The sequence below is a fragment of the Salmo trutta genome, chromosome 34 (genome assembly GCF_901001165.1).
Source record: "Salmo trutta chromosome 34, fSalTru1.1, whole genome shotgun sequence".
NCBI lineage: Eukaryota > Metazoa > Chordata > Actinopteri > Salmoniformes > Salmonidae > Salmo > Salmo trutta.
This window is the reverse complement of record NC_042990.1, coordinates 36,512,555-36,531,249: the sequence shown is the minus strand read 5'-3', so window position 1 is coordinate 36,531,249 and position 18,695 is coordinate 36,512,555. Positions and strand designations below refer to the sequence as shown.

General features: G+C 44.4%; 1 protein-coding gene across 1 annotated transcript in view; it reads left to right on the top strand.

Moving 5' to 3' along the window:
* Nucleotides 1-17,480, top strand: part of LOC115174099 (unconventional myosin-Ig-like) — a 74,755-nt gene extending 57,275 nt beyond the window's left edge. The window contains exon 22 of the mRNA XM_029732773.1: nt 15,008-17,480. Coding sequence (XP_029588633.1) covers nt 15,008-15,170 — 163 coding nt within the window. The 3' untranslated portion in view covers nt 15,171-17,480. The remainder of the gene's footprint in view (nt 1-15,007) is intronic.
* Nucleotides 17,481-18,695: the final 1,215 nt, after the last annotated feature.

Genomic DNA, 18,695 nt, shown 5'->3' with positions numbered 1-18,695 from the left:
GACTCCCTGTGTATACGTGACACCTGCAGAAAGCTTTTCCACCCTTCTGGACTTGTGTTAAATGATGTGTTACCTTGTCAGGTAAAGTTGTATTGGTTTGTTTCATATAAGACTTTGATTTCCATAGATGTTTTGTTTGTTGAAGAAAGGCTTGGTTTGGGCCAACAGTGATGATATGTGACTGACCACCTCGATTCGGTCTTATGTAGCAAAATGTGTGTGTTTTTTTTACATTGGATAAAAGTAGAGACTCAGAGATAGAAAATGCACTGCAGTTGAGGAACAATGGGAAAGTAATTCTGCTTTGAAAGTTGATAAACTTTTGAGAAAATGTCCCTTGAATATTTTGGCACACCTACTTGAGAGCTTTGCTTTGTCTACACCCATTCAGCATTGTTCACACCCTCTTAAGCCTTACTCCCACTGATCTCTTTAAGGATTCACATGTGAGGCCATATGGTAAACAAATGCTATACCACATAAAATGTATGTTTATTTGTCACATGCACAGGATAAGGAAGGTGTAAACGGTAGTTATAGTACTTGCATAGTAGCAATATCAAAAACAAAGTGTCCAGATAAAAGTATTTGATAAATATTTGATTGTTATTAGATTACGGTTACGGTTACCCAGACACTTATCTACATTGATGGGTCATGTGAAAGAAATCTTATAACCACCCCTCAGCCACATGTAGCTAAGTGGATGGGTCACTATTGCCTCTAGACAACCCCTAGCCACATCTAGCTAAGTGGATGGGTCACTATTGTCTCTAGACAACCCCTAGCCACATCTAGCTAAGTGGATGGGTCACTACTGTCTAGACATGTACATATGTTCATGAAATACAATAGATGGCTGTAATCACCCCCCAGACACACCTGGCTAATTTGATGGGTCATGTAATAATCTGGCCGAAGTGGAGTCTATTGTTTAGACGTGTAGCTAGCTAGCTAAACAATGAACTGGCATAACCCCAACTCAACCAACTACCAATCTGCAGGCAGCTAAAACTAACCAACTAGGTTCAATGTTAACTAGCTAATATTAGGCTATCAGAGCAGCTCACAGATCACTGCACCTGTACATAGCTCATCTGTAAATAGCCTATCCAATCTACCTCATCCCCATTCTGTATTTATTTATTTATCTTGCTCCTTTGCACCCCAGTATCTCTACTTGCACATTCATCTTCTGCACATCCTACCATTCCAGTGTTTAATTGCTATATTGTAATTACTTCACCACCATAACCTATTTATTGCCTTACCTCTCTTATCCTACCTCATTTGCACATGCTGTATATAGATTTCTCTACTGTATTATTGATTGTATGTTTGTTTATTCCATGTGTAACTCTGTGTTGTTGTATGTGTCGAACTGCTATGCTTTATCTTGGCCAGTTCGCAGTTGTAAATGAGAACTTGTTCTCAACTAGCCTACCTGGTTAAATAAAGGAGAAATAAAAACTAGCAATGCAAATGGTTTTCTGATTCTAATAATATTACTACACAGATCATACACGTAATGTTAGCTAGCAAGCCAGAAACCTAACGTTTGCTAGCTAACAGTATGCTTTAATTTGCAATAAAATGACTTTCTGACAAGATTTTAGAAACTTATCTGGAAAACGTAGCTAGACTCTTACCCGTATACATGGATGAAGGCTTCACGGCAGACTGGAACCATTTAACTCAGTTTTGTTTGTAGCTACATCTTGTTTTGGCTTCGTGTCAAGTCACTCCGGTTCACACTGACCGTGGCGTGTGCAAAAAGTAGCCAATAACTTTTTTCTACTGATCTGTCGATAGCGCTTGCTAAATTCAGGGCATCAACGTTGTTGAGAAAAGTAGAAATGCTTTTGTAGTTCTCAATGGCTAACCTTCAAACGTTAAAAAAAACCCGGTGTGGTAGAAAGGACTGTCAACACATACTGAACAGCTCACGTTTATAGACAGAAGCATGCAACATGGCAGAACAATCTAAACTCATCTCCCGGCATGTCCAGCCCATACATTATCTCAGCCAATCATGGCTAGTGGGAAGGTTCCTGTGTTTTTCCATGACTAAACCAACTAGGCTGGTAATTTAACAATTTTTATTTCTATTTATGGATGGAACACAAGTTTGTTATTAACACTTCTTCGGGATCGGTGTCCCTTCCACGAGACGGTTGAGCTAACATAGGCTAATGCAATTAGCATGAGGTTGTAAGTAACAAGAAACTTTCCCAGGACATATCTGATATTGGCAGAAAGCTTACATTCTTCTTAATCTAACTGCACTGTCCAGTAGCTATTACAGTGAAAGAATACCATGCTATTGTTTGAGGAGAGTGCATCATTTTGAACATGAAAAGTTATTAATAAACATTAGGCCCATTTGGGCAGTCTTGATACAACATTTTTAACAGAAATGCACTGGTTTATTGGATCAGTCTAAAACTTTGCACAAACACTGCTGCCATCTAGTGGACAAAATCTAAATTGCACCTGGGCTGGAATAATACATTATAGACTTTCTCTTGCATTTCAAAGATGATTGTACAAAAAAACCGTTTGGTTTCTTCTTTGTATTATCTTTTACCAGATCTATTCGGTTATATTCTCCTACATTCCTTTCACATTTCCACAAACTTCAAAGTGTTTCCTTTCAAATGGTACCAAGAATATGCATATCCTTGCTTCAGGGCCTGAGCTACAGGCAGTTAGATTTGGGTATGTCCTTTTAGGCGAAAATTGGGGGAAAAGGGGCGTATCCTTAAGGCACATGAAAGTTCACATGTTCCAGAAGGCATTTCTGCAACCAAAAAAAAACATTTTGATTAAAAATAACGAAAAAAAATATGTTGAAATTCTGCTCCTGTTAAGTAGTGACGTGCGACATACGCCTAGTTTCCTGAAGCGTGTCATATATCCTAGACAACTCATGTAGACACACACACATCTAACCCTAACGTTGAACCACATAGAAAAAGTATTTTTCCTTATGGCGACTAACATAATATCCCCAGTTGGTTAAATGTTAGTTTACTACTAAGTATAGTTAAACACAGACACACATAGACACACACACATAGACACACACACATAGACACACACACACACATAGACACACACACACACACACACCCTCGCAGCACCATCACTAACACTGTAACATTGTGTGGCAGGAGCCAGAGCAAATACAAACACCCAGCCACAGCCCAGCACTAAATGGCCTCATAGTTCTCCATAATGGAGACAATAGAGGCATATGTTCACATCGGATTATCACACTCCAACAGCATAGAGGATATGACAGGAGAAATGAAGGGGCTGAGATAGAGACGTGGTCCTCAGGCCACTCCAGGTCTCCGTCCAAAACAGCACCCTATTCCCTATAAAGTGGAGTATTTTTGACTAGAGCCCCCGTGGACCCTGATCAAAAGTACTGCAATAGGTATGGAATAGGCTGCCATTAGAGACGCAGCCCAGGAGGTGCTGCTGCGCCCCAGTTCTGTCGGCGGTCGATTCCACAAGGATGAATAATTGGGCTACAGCATTATGAGGTCTTCTTGGCAGATGGTGGAGCCGAGAACATCACCCTATTTATGAACCAGACCAAACCCCCTTTAGACCAGCGAGTGAAACCAGGTCGTAAACACCAGGTCTGCATCTCAAATGGAACCCCCTTATGCCTTCAGAAAGTATCCAGACACCTTCACTTTTTCCACATTTTGTTACGTTACGGCCTTATTCTAAAATTGATAAAGGAGTGTTTTTTCCTCATCATTCTAAACACAATACCCCATAATGACTAAGCAAAAACAGGTTGTTAGAATATTTTGCTAATTTATATCATTTTTTAAAGGAAATATCACATAAGTATTCAGACCTTTTACTCAGTACTTTGTTGAAGCACCTTTGGCAGCGATTACAGCCTCAAGTCTTCTTGGGTATGAAGCTACAAGCTTGGCACACCTGTCTTTGGGGAGTTTCTCCCATTCTTCACTGAAGATCCTCTCAAGCTCTGTCAGGTTCGATGGTGAGCGTTGCTGCACAGATATTTTCAGGTCTCTCCAGAAATGTTCGATTGGGGCCCCTCACGGACATTCAGTGACTTGTCCCAAAACCACTGCTGCGTTGTCTAGGCTGTGTACTTAGGGTCATTGTCCTGCTGGAAAGGTGAACCTTTCCCCCAGCATGAAGTTCTGAGTGCTCTGGAGCAGGTTTTCATCAAGGATCTCTCTGTACTTTGCTCTGTTCATCTTTTGCCTCGATCCTGACTAGTCTCCCAGTCCCTGCTGCTGAAAAACATCCCTACAGCATGATGCTGTCACCAACATAATTGCTAAAATGTTTTCTAATGATCAATTTGCCTTTTAAAATGATAAGCTTGGATTAGCTAACACAACGTGCCATTGGAACACAGGAGTGATGGTTGCTGATAATTGGCCTCTGTACGCCTATGTAGATATTCCATTAAAAAAATCTGCAGTTTCCAGCTACAATAGTCATTTACAACACCTGTTAAGGACAGACGTTCCGCCTGCGGAACCCCTAGCCATCAGCCAATGGCATCGCACGGCGCGAAATACAAAACCAACTAAAATACCACAATTCAATTTTCTCAAACAATCAACAATTTTACACTACTATTTTAAAGATAAGACTCTCGTTAATCTAAGCACATTGTCCGATTTCAAAAAGGCTTTACAGCGAAAGCAAAACATTAGATTATGTTAGGAGAGTACATAGACACAAATAATCACACAGCCATTTTCCAAGCAAGCATATATGTCACATAAACCCAAACCACAGCTAAATGCAGCACTAACCTTTGATGATCTTCATCAGATGACACTCCTAGGACATTATGTTAAACAATACATGCATGTTTTGTTCAATCAAGTTCATATTTATATAAAAAAACAGCTTTTTACATTAGCATGTGATGTTCAGAACTAGCATACCCACTGAAAACTTCCGGTGAATTTACTAAATTACTCATGATAAACGTTCACAAAAAACATAATTATTTTAAGAATTATAGATACAGAACTCCTTTATGCAATCGCGGTGTCCGATTTTAAAATAGCTCTTTCGGCGAAAGCACATTTTGCAATATTCTGAGTAAATAGCTCGGCCATCACAGGCTAGCTAATTTGACAACCACCAAGTTTGGTGCTCACTAAACTAAGAATTACTATTAGAAAAATTGGATTGCCTTTGCTGTTCTTCGTCAGAATGCACTCCCAGGACTTCTACTTCAACAACAAATGTTGTTTTGGTTCCAAATAATCCATAGTTATATTCAAATACCTCCGTTTTGTTCGTGAGTTCAGGTTACTATCCGAAGGGTGATGCACGAGCGCATTTCGTGACAAAAAAATGCAAAATATTCCATTACCGTACTTCGAAGCATGTCAAACGCTGTTTAAAATAAATGTTTATGCTATTTTTCTCGTAAAATAGCGATAATATTCCAACCGGGCGACGTTGTATTCATTCAAAGGCTGAAATAAAAAAATGGAGTAGTCTCGTGGATGCGCATCTCCAGTGTCACTGTTCCCAGGCTGACCACTCACAAATTCTCCTGCTGTTCTTCGCCCAGAGACTGCAGACACCCCATTACACTTTCTGGCGCCTTCTGAGAGCCAATGGAAGACTTAGAAAATGTCACGTTACAGCACAGATGCTGTATTTTCGATAGAGATGCTACAGAAGGACAACAAATTGTCAGACAGGGCAATTCCTGTATGGAATCTTCTCAGGTTTTGGCCTGCCATATGAGTTCTATTATACTCACAGACACCATTCAAACAGTTTTAGAAACTTTAGGGTGTTTTCTATCCACATCTACTAATTATATGCATATTCTAGTTTCTGGGCAGGAGTAGTAACCAGATTAAATCGGGTACGTTTTTTATCCGGCCGTGAAAATACTGCCCCCTATCCCAAACAGGTTTTAACACTGTCTACACTGTATTTCTGATTAATTTGATGTTATTTTAATGGACAAAAAAATTGCTTTTCTTTCAAAAACAAGGACATTTCTAAGTGACTCAACTTTTGAGTGTGTGTGTGTGTGTGTGTGTGTGTGTGTGTGTGTGTGTGTGTGTGTATACAGTTGAAGTCGGAAGTTTACATACACCTTATGTACAAATACATTTAAACTCTGTTTTTCACACTTCCTGACATTTAATCCTAGACAATTTCCCTGTTTTAGGTCAATTAGGATCACCACTTTATTTTAAGAATGTGAAATGTCAGAATAATAGTAGAGAGAATGATTTATTTCAGCTTTCATCACATTCCCAGTGGGTCAGAAGTTTATATACACTCAATTAGTATCTGGTAGCATTGCCTTTAAATTGTTTAACTTGGGTCAAACATTTTGGGTAGCCTTCCACAAGCTTCCCACAATAAGTTGGGTGAATTTTGGCCCATTCCTCCTGACAGAGCTGGTGTAACTGAGTCAGGACTGTAGGCCTCCTTGCTCAGACACACTTTTTCAGTTCTGACCACACATTTTCTATAGGATTGAGGTCAGGGCTTTGTGATGGCCACTCCAATACCTTGACTGTTGTCCTTAAGCCATTAAGCCATTTTGCCACAACTTTGGAAGTATGCTTGGGGTCATTGTCCATTTGGAAGACCCATTTGCGACCAAGCTTTAACTTCCTGACCGATGTCTTGAGATGTTGCTTCAATATATCCACATAATTTTCTTTCCTCATGATAACATCTATTTTGTGAAGTGCACCAGTTCCTCCTGCAAAAAAGCACCCCCACAATATGATGCTGCCACCCCCGTGCTTCACAGTTGGGATGGTGTTCTTCGGCTTGCAAGACTCCCCCTTTTTCCTCCAAACATAACAATGGTCATTATGGCCAAACAGTTCTATTTTTGTTTCATCAGACATTTCTCCAAAAAGTACAATCTTTGTCCCCATGTGCAAATCGTAGTCTGGCTTTTTTATGGCAGTTTTGGAGCAGTGGCTTCTTCCTTGCTGAACGGCCTTTCAGGTTATGTTGATATAGGACTTGTTTTACTGTGGATATAGATACTTTTGTACCGGTTTCCTCCAGCATCTTCACAAGGTCCTTTGCTGTTGTTCTGGGATTGATTTGCACTTTTAGCACCAAAGTACGTTCATCTCTAGGAGACAGAATGCGTCTCCTTCCTGAGCGGTATGACGGCTGCGTGGTCCCATGGTGTTTATACATACGTACTATTGTTTGTACAAATGAACTTGCCTAAACTATAGTTTGTTAACAAGAAATGTGTGGAGTGGTTGAAAAACGAGTTTTAATGACTCCAACCTAAGTGTATGTAAACTTCCCACTTCAACTGTATATATTTATATATAATTGTTTAGTTTTTTTTTGGGGGGGGGGGGGGGGGACATAAAATACTGAAATACACCAGCAAATCAGCTCCAAGTGATTTTAATTTTGGAATTCTGTTCCAAGATATTCCCACTCATAATAGAGAGATATACAGTAAGTGATCGTATTCAAATGTAAGGAAGTTTTGAAATGATTATGTTTTAGTCAAATATTATATCTGTTTGGGGTTCTTGCGTTCAATTTGCGCTCTACAAATTATTTGTAATTATGTTCCGGTCCCCTGACCATCCACACAAGAAAAAATTAAGGAAAAATATAGGGAATATGGAATAAGGTCACTGGTCAAAAGTAGTGGATGATATCCTCTACGGGCCACGGGGGCAGTATTGAGAATTTTGAAAAAAATATGTGCCCATTTTTAACTGCCTCCTACACCAACTCAGAAGCTAGGATATGCATATTATTAACACATTCGGATAGAAAACACTCTGAATTTTCTAAAACAGTTTGAATGGTGTCTGTAAGTATAACAAAACTCATATTGCAGGCAAAAACCTGTGAAAAATAGATTAAAAAAAATGAGAATTTTGTGACTGTACTATTTAGTGTCATTGTTTTAAAGATACCACAGTGAGAAAGGATTCAGTTCGCAACTCCTACTGCTTCCACTAGATGTCAACGATCTTTAGAAAGTTGTTGGAAGCATCTGTCATGAATACAGACCGAATTAGAAAGCTTACAAGTTGACACGTCATCACTTCATTTTTTGCGCCTGCGCATGAATCTGAGAAGAGTGCCTTTGTCATTATCGTTTATTCTAGACACTTGATAGGTTGTGTGAAAATATTACTGATGTTTACTGATGTTTCACGTTAAAAATGGACCAAAAGATTAATGCTGAACAACGTTTGACATGTTTAAACAAACGTAAATAGATTATTTACTAGGTTTTCTTTAGCTTTTCGACGTGACTTTACACTGCCCACCTCATTTTGTGGGAGCCTACTGAACGCTAACTATTTGGACATAAATTATGAACTTTGTCAAAAGAAACCACATTTGTTCTGGACCTGGGATCTCTGGCAGCGCCTTCTGATGGAGATAATCAAAGGTAAGGGGATATTTAGAATGTTATTATCGATATTAGATGATGCTAATGCTAACGGTATAGCTTAGCTTAGCATATAGCTTATTGTTGTTAGCATAGTACCCAGTTTATGCAAAATGTGATTTCCCAGTAAAGTTATTTTGAGATCTGGCCATTCGGTAGCAATTACGAGATGATAATATATTATTCTTTGAATGACAATATTATAATTTACCAATGTTTTCGAATAGTAATTCCGTGATTTGTAATGCTGGATTCACTGGGTGCATTCGAGCCGAAAAAATTCTGAATTTCACCGCGACTGTAAATGCTGTTTTTGGATATAAATATGAACTTGATGGAACTAAAAATGCATGTATTGTATAACATAATGTCCTATGAGTGTCATCTGATGCAGATTGTCAAAGGTAAGTGCATAATTCTAGCTAGTTTTCTGTCTGTTGATGCCCTTCTTTGAATTGGCTAAACATTACACGCAGCTATTGTCAATGTACTCTCCTCACATAACCTAACTTTATGCATTCTCCGTAATGCCTCTGAAAATCGGACAGCGTGGTTAGATTTAGGAGATATATCTTTCAAATGGAGGAAAATAGTTGATTATTTGATTTTTTGAAATGATTACTCTTGCAGTTTTGAATTCCCCGCCATGGTCACATGACAATGAATCCCAATACCGGGATAAGATCGGGATAAGATCCTCAACAGGATATAGGGAATAGGGTGCCATTTCAGACCCAGCCTAATCTCTCATTGAGAAATCTGGACCACCTCAATCTACTCCCCCCCCCCCCCCGGCCTATTCCCTCAACTTATTGTAGTTCTGTGGCCCAGCTATATTAGTCAAATCCCCCTGTCATAGCCCGGAGCATAGTGTGAAGTTGAAACAGAATTCCCCTGGTGTAGGCTTACACCAGGCAGCTTCCTCTGGGCAGGTGGTCAATAAATATGTCCTTGCTCCTTAGATCAGTATCGCATGTGATTCATCAAAACCTAGGGATGCTGGGAGGTCAGTGGGTTTGAGGGCCGCAGGGTCGTCTGTGTGTGGCTCTGGGAGGGGGACTGACAGTGAGCAAAGGGGTGTGAGGGGGAGGAAGAGGAATGGGGAAGTAGAGGGGGAGGAAGAGGGAGTAAAAGAGGTTTGAGTGACTTTGGGGACTGTCGCCCCCCCCCATCTTTCCCGTCTCTTCCTCCTGTCGTCCCTCTCTTCCCGTGGCAACTGTCAGCTCAGGGATAGGGTGTGTAACAGAGGAGCTTCAGTGCAGCACACAAGCACTGGGTCGGATACAGTAACAACACAAGCACTGTATACAGGGTCAGATGCAGTAACAACACAAGCACTGTATACAGGGTCGGATACAGTAACACAAGCACTGTATACAGGGTCGGATACAGTAACAACACAAGCACTGGGTCGGATACAGCAACAACACAAGCACTGGGTCGGATACAGCAACAACACAAGCACTGGGTCGGATACAGCAACAACACAAGCACTGGGTCGGATACAGCAACAACACAAGCACTGCGTCGGATACAGCAACAACACAAGTCCTGTATACAGGGTCAGATACAGTAACAACACAAGCACTGGGTCGGATGCAGTAACATTTTAGCATAAACACACACACACACACTTTTCTGCAATATGATAAAGTGGTATCATCAATTCATACCAAGAAAAATGCAAATACTGCACTTACAAACCATTTTTATACAATGGGTGTGTGACAGAGGATGGTAGTCCTCCAGGATAAAGGAGAGGCTGGCAGTCCTCCAGGATAGAGGAGAGGATGATAGTCCTCCAGGATAGAGGAGAGGATGGTAGTCCTCCAGGATAGAGGAGAGATTGGTAGTCCTCTAGGATAGAGGAGAGGATGGTAGTCCTCCAGGATAGAGGAGAGGATGGTAGTCCTCCAGGATAGAGGAGAGATTGGTAGTCCTCCAGGATAGAGGAGAGGATGGTAGTCCTCCAGGATAGAGGAGAGACTGGTAGTCCTCTAGGATAGAGGAGAGGATGGTAGTCCTCCAGGATAGAGGAGAGGCTGGTAGTCCTCCAGGATAGAGGAGAGGATGTAGTCCTCCAGGATAGAGGCTGGTAGTCCTCCAGGATAGAGAAGAGGATGGCAGTCCTCCAGGATAGAGGAGAGGCTGGTAGTCCTCCAGGATAGAGGAGAGGCTGGTAGTCCTCCAGGATAGAGGAGAAGCTGGTAGTCCTCCAGGATAGAGGATGGTAGTCCTCCAGGATAGAGGATGGTAGTCCTCCAGGATAGAGGATGGTAGTCCTCCAGGATAGAGGAGAGGCTGGCAGTCCTCCAGGATAGAGGAGAGGATGATAGTCCTCCAGGATAGAGGAGAGGCTGGCAGTCCTCCAGGATAGAGGAGAGGCTGGCAGTCCTCCAGGATAGAGGAGAGGCTGGTAGTCCTCCAGGACAGAAGCTGGTAGTTCTTCGGGATAGAGAATGGCAGTCCTCCAGGATAGAGGAGAGGCTGGCAGTCCTCCAGGATAGAGGAGAGGCTGGCAGTCCTCCAGGATAGAGGAGAGGATGGTAGTCCTCCAGGATAGAGGAGAGGCTGGCAGTCCTCCAGGATAGAGGAGAGGCTGGCAGTCCTCCAGGATAGAGGAGAGGCTGGCAGTCCTCCAGGATAGAGGAGAGGCTGGCAGTCCTCCAGGATAGAGGCTGGTAGTCCTTCGGGATAGAGGATGGCAGTCCTCCAGGATAGAGGAGAGGCTGGCAGTCCTCCAGGATAGAGGAGAGGCTGGCAGTCCTCCAGGATAGAGGAGAGGCTGGTATTCCTCCAGGATAGAGGAGAGGCTGGTAGTCCTCTAGGATAGAGGAGAGGATGGTAGTCCTCCAGGATAGAGGAGAGGCTGGTAGTCCTCCAGGATAGAGGAGAGGATGTAGTCCTCCAGGATAGAGGCTGGTAGTCCTCCAGGATAGAGAAGAGGATGGCAGTCCTCCAGGATAGAGGAGAGGCTGGTAGTCCTCCAGGATAGAGGAGAGTCTGGTAGTCCTCCAGGATAGAGGAGAGGCTGGTAGTCCTCCAGGATAGAGGAGAAGCTGGTAGTCCTCCAGGATAGAGGATGGTAGTCCTCCAGCATAGAGGATGGTAGTCCTCCAGGATAGAGGATGGTAGTCCTCCAGGATAGAGGAGAGGCTGGCAGTCCTCCAGGATAGAGGAGAGGATGATAGTCCTCCAGGATAGAGGAGAGGCTGGCAGTCCTCCAGAATAGAGGAGATGCTGGCAGTCCTTCAGGATAGAGGAGAGGCTGGTAGTCCTCCAGGACAGAAGCTGGTAGTTCTTCGGGATAGAGAATGGCAGTCCTCCAGGATAGAGGAGAGGCTGGCAGTCCTCCAGGATAGAGGAGAGGCTGGCAGTCCTCCAGGATAGAGGAGAGGATGGTAGTCCTCCAGGATAGAGGAGAGGCTGGCAGTCCTCCAGGATAGAGGAGAGGCTGGCAGTCCTCCAGGATAGAGGAGAGGCTGGCAGTCCTCCAGGATAGAGGAGAGGCTGGCAGTCCTCCAGGATAGAGGAGAGGCTGGTAGTCCTCCAGGACAGAGGCTGGTAGTCCTTCGGGATAGAGGATGGCAGTCCTCCAGGATAGAGGAGAGGCTGGCAGTCCTCCAGGATAGAGGAGAGGCTGGCAGTCCTCCAGTATAGAGGAGAGGCTGGTATTCCTCCAGGATAGAGGAGAGGCTGGCAGTCCTCCAGGATAGAGGAGAGGCTGGCAGTCCTCCAGGATAGAGGAGAGGATGGTAGTCCTCCAGGATAGAGGAGAGGCTGGCAGTCCTCCAGGATAGAGGAGAGGCTGGCAGTCCTACAGGATAGAGGAGAAGCTGGCAGTCCTCCAGGATAGAGGAGAGGCTGGCAGTCCTCCAGGATAGAGGAGAGGCTGGCAGTCCTCCATGATAGAGGAGAGCCTGGCAGTCCTCCAGGATAGAGGAGAGGCTGGTAGTCCTCCAGGACAGAGGCTGGTAGTTCTTCGGGATAGAGAATGGCAGTCCTCCAGGATAGAGGAGAGGCTGGCAGTCCTCCAGGATAGAGGAGAGGCTGGCAGTCCTCCAGGATAGAGGAGAGGATGGTAGTCCTCCAGGATAGAGGAGAGGCTGGCAGTCCTCCAGGATAGAGGAGAGGATGGTAGTCCTCCAGGATAGAGGAGAGGATGGCAGTCCTCCAGGATAGAGGAGAGGCTGGCAGACTTCCAGGATAGAGGAGAGACTGGCAGTCCTCCAGGATAGAGGAGAGGCTGGTAGTCCTCCACGATAGAGGAGAGGCTGGTAGTCCTCCAGGATAGAGGAGAGGATGGTAGTCCTCCAGGATAGAGGAGAGGATGGTAGTCCTCCAGGATAGAGGAGAGGCTGGTAGTCCAGGATAGAGGAGAGGATGGTAGTCCTCCAGGATAGAGGAGAGGATGGTAGTCCTCCAGGATAGAGGAGAGGCTGGCAGTCCTCCAGGATAGAGGAGAGGATGGTAGTCCTCCAGGATAGAGGAGAGGATGGTAGTCCTCCAGGATAGAGGAGAGGCTGGCAGTCCTCCAGGATAGAGGAGAGGCTGGTATTCCTCCAGGATAGAGGAGAGGCTGGCAGTCCTCCAGGATAGAGGAGTGGCTGGCAGTCCTCCTAGGGAGTTTTTCCCAGCCACCGTGCTTCTTTCACATGCATTGCTTGCTGTTTGGGGTTTTAGGCTGGGTTTCTGTACAGCACTTTGAGATTTCAGCTGATGTACGAAGGGCTATATAAATACTATAAATACAGGATAGAGGAGAGGATGGTAGTCCTCCAGGATAGAGGAGAGGCTGGCAGTCCTCCACGATAGAGGAGAGGCTGGTAGTCCTCCAGGATAGAGGAGAGGATGGTAGTCCTCCAGGATAGAGGAGAGGATGGTAGTCCTCCAGGATAGAGGAGAGGCTGGTAGTCCAGGATAGAGGAGAGGATGGTAGTCCTCCAGGATAGAGGAGAGGATGGTAGTCCTCCAGGATAGAGGAGAGGATGGTATTCCTCTAGGATAGAGGAGAGAATGGTAGTCCTCCAGGATAGAGGAGAGGCTGGTAGTCCAGGATAGAGGAGAGGATGGTAGTCCTCCAGGATAGAGGAGAGGATGGTAGTCCTCCAGGATAGAGGAGAGGCTGGCAGTCCTCCAGGATAGAGGAGAGGATGGTAGTCCTCCAGGATAGAGGAGAGGATGGTAGTCCTCCAGGATAGAGGAGAGGCTGGCAGTCTTCCAGGATAGAGGAGAGACTGGCAGTCCTCCAGGATAGAGGAGAGGCTGGTAGTCCTCCAGGATAGAGGAGAGGCTGGTAGTCCTCCAGGATAGAGGAGAGGATGGCAGTCCTCCAGGATAGAGGAGAGGATGGTAGTCCTCCAGGATAGAGGAGAGGATGGTAGTCCTCCAGGATAGAGGAGAGGATGGTAGTCCTCCAGGATAGAGGATGGTAGTCCTCCAGGATAGAGGAGAGGATGGTAGTCCTCCAGGATAGAGGATGGTAGTCCTCCAGGATAGAGGAGAGGATGGTAGTCCTCCAGGATAGAGGAGAGGATGGTAGTCCTCCAGGATAGAGGATGGTAGTCCTCCAGGATAGAGGAGAGGATGGTAGTCCTCCAGGATAGAGGAGAGGATGGTAGTCCTCCAGGATAGAGGAGAGGATGGTAGTCCTCCAGGATAGAGGAGAGGCTGACAGTCCTCCAGGATAGAGGAGAGGATGGTAGTCCTCCAGGATAGAGGAGAGGATGGTAGCCCTCCAGGATAGAGGAGAGGATGGTAGTCCTCCAGGATGGTAGTCCTCTGAGAGGCTAAGATATAGTTATTAAAACAGAATAGTAAACTGGGTGGTTCGAGCCCTGAATGCTGATTGGCTGACAGCTGTGGTGTGTCAGACAGTATACCACGGGTTTGACAAATATTTATTTTTACTGTTCTAATTTCATTGGTAACCAGTTTATAATATCAATAAGGCACCTTTGGAGTTTGTGGTATATGACCAATATATCACTCCGCGTTGCGTCGTGTCTAGGAACAGTCCTTAGCCGTGCTATATTGGCCATATACCACACCCCCGAGGTGCCTTATTGCTTAAGTAGATAAGGGGTATAATTACCTTGTATTACAAATGGAAAGACTCCCTGTGCTGTTGACTGTCCTTTACTGGCATACCAATCACAACGTGTCATATAGATATGGAAAGGGGTAGTATGTAACCTTGTTACAAATAGTAATACTGTTTGCAATACGCTGACTTTGCGATGTCTACCCTGTATTTCTGATCAATTTGATGTCATTTTAAATGGACACATTTAAAAAAAATATATATAATAATCTTTCAAAACAAGGACATTTCTAAGTGACCCCAAACTTTTGAACGGTAATGTACGTTATTTTGCTTTTTATCTAAATAAGGGACTGTGGTGTAACTGCATGAAGCGTTTGTCATTGAATTATCAGTACGTTAACAAGCTGTGTGTGTGTGTGTGTGTGTGTGTGTGTGTGTGTGTGTGTGTGTGTGTGTGTGTGTGTGTGTGTGTGTGTGTGTGTGTGTGTGTGTGTGTGTGTGTGTGTGTGTTTCAGTGTGAGGAACACCCCTCTCCCAGTGAAGGTTTGCTGCTCGGCCGTCCAGCTGCACATGCGGGGCAAGCCCAAGAGCGTAACCGTGGAGACCAAGGCCGGCCAGGCCATTGCAGACTTCAGGAAGAGCCGCGACGGTTTCACCCTCCTGATCCCATCCAACTGAGACAGTCACCGCTAGCTCCCCCAGCCAATTACAAATCTGGACCTGGAAGCCAGTTCCACTGCGTATTTACATTCTTCCTCTCTAATATAGGACTGATTTAGACCTGGGACACCAGGTGGTGCAATTCATTATCAGGTAGAACAGAAAAACCAGCAGTCCTCCAGACCTCCGAGGCTCTGATTTTGAATAGACCTGGTTTATCCTCTGGACTGTATCAAAGGGCTACAGTAGAGGGAGAGTGACTCCTCAACCCATTTCGCCACCCATGCAGTACACATATTCTTCAAAAGATGGTCCCCCCCTCTAATGTCTGTGGTTCAGACCAGAGATGGTCACCCCTCTGTCTGTGGTTCAGACCAGAGATGGTCACCCCTCTAATGTCTGTGGTTCAGACCAGAGATGGTCCCCCCTCTAATGTCTGTGGTTCAGACCAGAGATGGTCACCCCTCTAATGTCTGTGGTTCAGACCAGAGATGGTCACCCCTCTAATGTCTGTGGTTCAGACCAGAGATGGTCACCCCTCTAATATCTGTGGTTCAGACCAGAGATGGTCACCCCTCTAATGTCTGTGGTTCAGACCAGAGATGGTCACCCCTCTAATGTCTGTGGTTCAGACCAGAGATGGTCACCCCTCTAATGTCTGTGGTTCAGACCAGAGATGGTCCCCCCTCTAATGTCTGTGGTTCAGATCAGAGATGGTCACCCCTCTAATGTCTGTGGTTCAGACCAGAGATGGTCACCCCTCTAATGTCTGTGGTTCAGACCAGAGATGGTCACCCCTCTAATATCTGTGGTTCAGACCAGAGATGGTCCCCCCTCTAATATCTGTGGTTCAGACCAGAGATGGTCACCCCTCTAATGTCTGTGGTTCAGACCAGAGATGGTCACCCCTCTAATGTCTGTGGTTCAGACCAGAGATGGTCCCCCCTCTAATATCTGTGGTTCAGACCAGAGATGGTCACCCCTCTAATATATGTGGTTCAGGCCAGAGATGGTCCCCCCTCTAATATCTGTGGTTCAGACCAGAGATGGTCACCCCTCTAATATCTGTGGTTCAGACCAGAGATGGTCACCCCTCTAATGTCTGTGGTTCAGACCAGAGATGGTCCCCCCTCTAATATCTGTGGTTCAGACCAGAGATGGTCACCCCTCTAATGTCTGTGGTTCAGACCAGAGATGGTCCCCCCTCTAATATCTGTGGTTCAGACCAGAGATGGTCACCCCTCTAATGTCTGTGGTTCAGACCAGAGATGGTCCCCCCTCTAATATCTGTGGTTCAGGCCAGAGATGGTCCCCCCTCTAATGTCTGTGGTTCAGACCAGAGATGGTCACCCCTCTAATGTCTGTGGTTCAGACCAGAGATGGTCACCCCTCTAATGTCTGTGGTTCAGACCAGAGATGGTCACCCCTCTAATATCTGTGGTTCAGACCAGAGATGGTCACCCCTCTAATGTCTGTGGTTCAGACCAGAGATGGTCACCCCTCTAATGTCTGTGGTTCAGACCAGAGATGGTCACCCCTCTAATGTCTGTGGTTCAGACCAGAGATGGTCCCCCCTCTAATGTCTGTGGTTCAGACCAGAGATGGTCACCCCTCTAATGTCTGTGGTTCAGACCAGAGATGGTCACCCCTCTAATGTCTGTGGTTCAGACCAGAGATGGTCACCCCTCTAATATCTGTGGTTCAGACCAGAGATGGTCCCCCCTCTAATATCTGGGGTTCAGACCAGAGATGGTCCCCCCTCTAATATCTGTGGTTCAGACCAGAGATGGTCACCCCTTTAATGTCTGTGGTTCAGACCAGAGATGGTCCCCCCTCTAATATCTGTGGTTCAGACCAGAGATGGTCACCCCTCTAATATCTGTGGTTCAGGCCAGAGATGTTGGTATTGTCTGCTGTTATTTCAGGTTCTTGGAACGTCATCTTATTGGATGAAGCCCAATTCACTTTTTACGGCAGCAAGCTAAGGCAAAAAGGCTTAGGATTTCTCATTGGCAGTTCGTTGTTTTATTGTATTATACGGTATATGATGCTTACAGGTATAACCTTTTCCAAGGATGAAACAAAGACATATAGCCGAGAGTCTGAAATACAACCAAGAGTAGCAATATTTCATATAGATCATTTAGACTAATTTATCTTAGCTAGTGTGTTTTTATAGCTAGTGTGTTTTTATACTGAGATGACAGCTATTTTACTGCCTTTGACTATTGGTTAATTATCTCACCACGCTGCCTTGAAAGGACACAATATTCATATCATGACAATGAAACAATTAAGAAGTAATTTATTAAAATGTATTTTATCTCAGTATGGTGGCCGTGTTTATTCTACCAGAGTATATTACAATGTTAAGCAATAACGCCCGAGGAGGTATACGGTCTGATATACCATAGCTGTCAGCCAATCAGCATTCAGGGCTCGAACCACCCAGTTTATAATATATTTTATATAATGGCCCAATTTTCCAGAACCAGATTAAGTCCAATGAGAATGATTTGTCCCAGGACCAGGCCTAATCTGGGTCAGAGATACCAGCCCTATATAGTGTAATGTAACTGAGTATATCCTGCTCAATACCACTCTCTCTCTCTTCTCTCTCTACCTTTCAATTCAAGGGCTTTATTGGCATGGGAAACATATGTTAACATTGTCAAAGCAAGTGAAATAGATAATAAACAAAAGTGAAATAAACAATAAAAAATGAACAGTAAACATTACACACACAAAAGTTCCAGAATAATTATTACATTTCAAATGTCATATGTGCAAATAGTTAAAGTACAAAAGGGAAAATAAATCAACATAAATATGGGTTGTATTTACAATGGTTTTGTTCTTCACTGGTTGCCCTTTTATTGTGGCAACAGGTCACACATCTTGCTGCTGTGATGGCACACTGTGGTATTTCACCCAATACATATGGGAGTTTATCAAAATTTGGTTAGGTTTTCAAATTTTGTGGGTCTGTGTAATCTGAGGGAAATGTGTGTCTCTAATATGGTCATACATTTGGCAGGAGGTTAGGAGTGCAGCTCAGTTTCCACCTCATTTTGTGGTCAGTGTGCACATAGCCTGTCTTCTCTTGAGAGCCAGGTCTGCCTACGGCGGCCTCTCTCAATAGCAAGGCTATGCTCACTGAGTCTGTACAGAGTCTTCAGCTTTTCTTAAGTTTGTGTCAGTCACAGTGGTCAGGTATTCAGCCACTGTTTACTCTCTGTTTAGGGCCAAATAGCATTCTAGTTTGCTCAAGTTTTTGTTGTTGATTCTTTCCAATATGTCAAGTAATTATCTTTTTGTTTTCTCATGATTTGGTTGGGTCTAATTGTATTGCTGTCCTGGGACTCTGTGGGGTCTGTTTGTGTTTGTGAACAGGGCCCCAGTAGCAGAATCTTCTCCAGGTTCATCTCTCTGTAGGTGATGGCTTTGTTATGGAAGGTTTGGGAATCGCTTCCTTTTAGGTGGTTGTAGATTTTAACTGCTCTTTTCTTTTGATAATTAGAGGGTATCAGCCTAATTCTGATC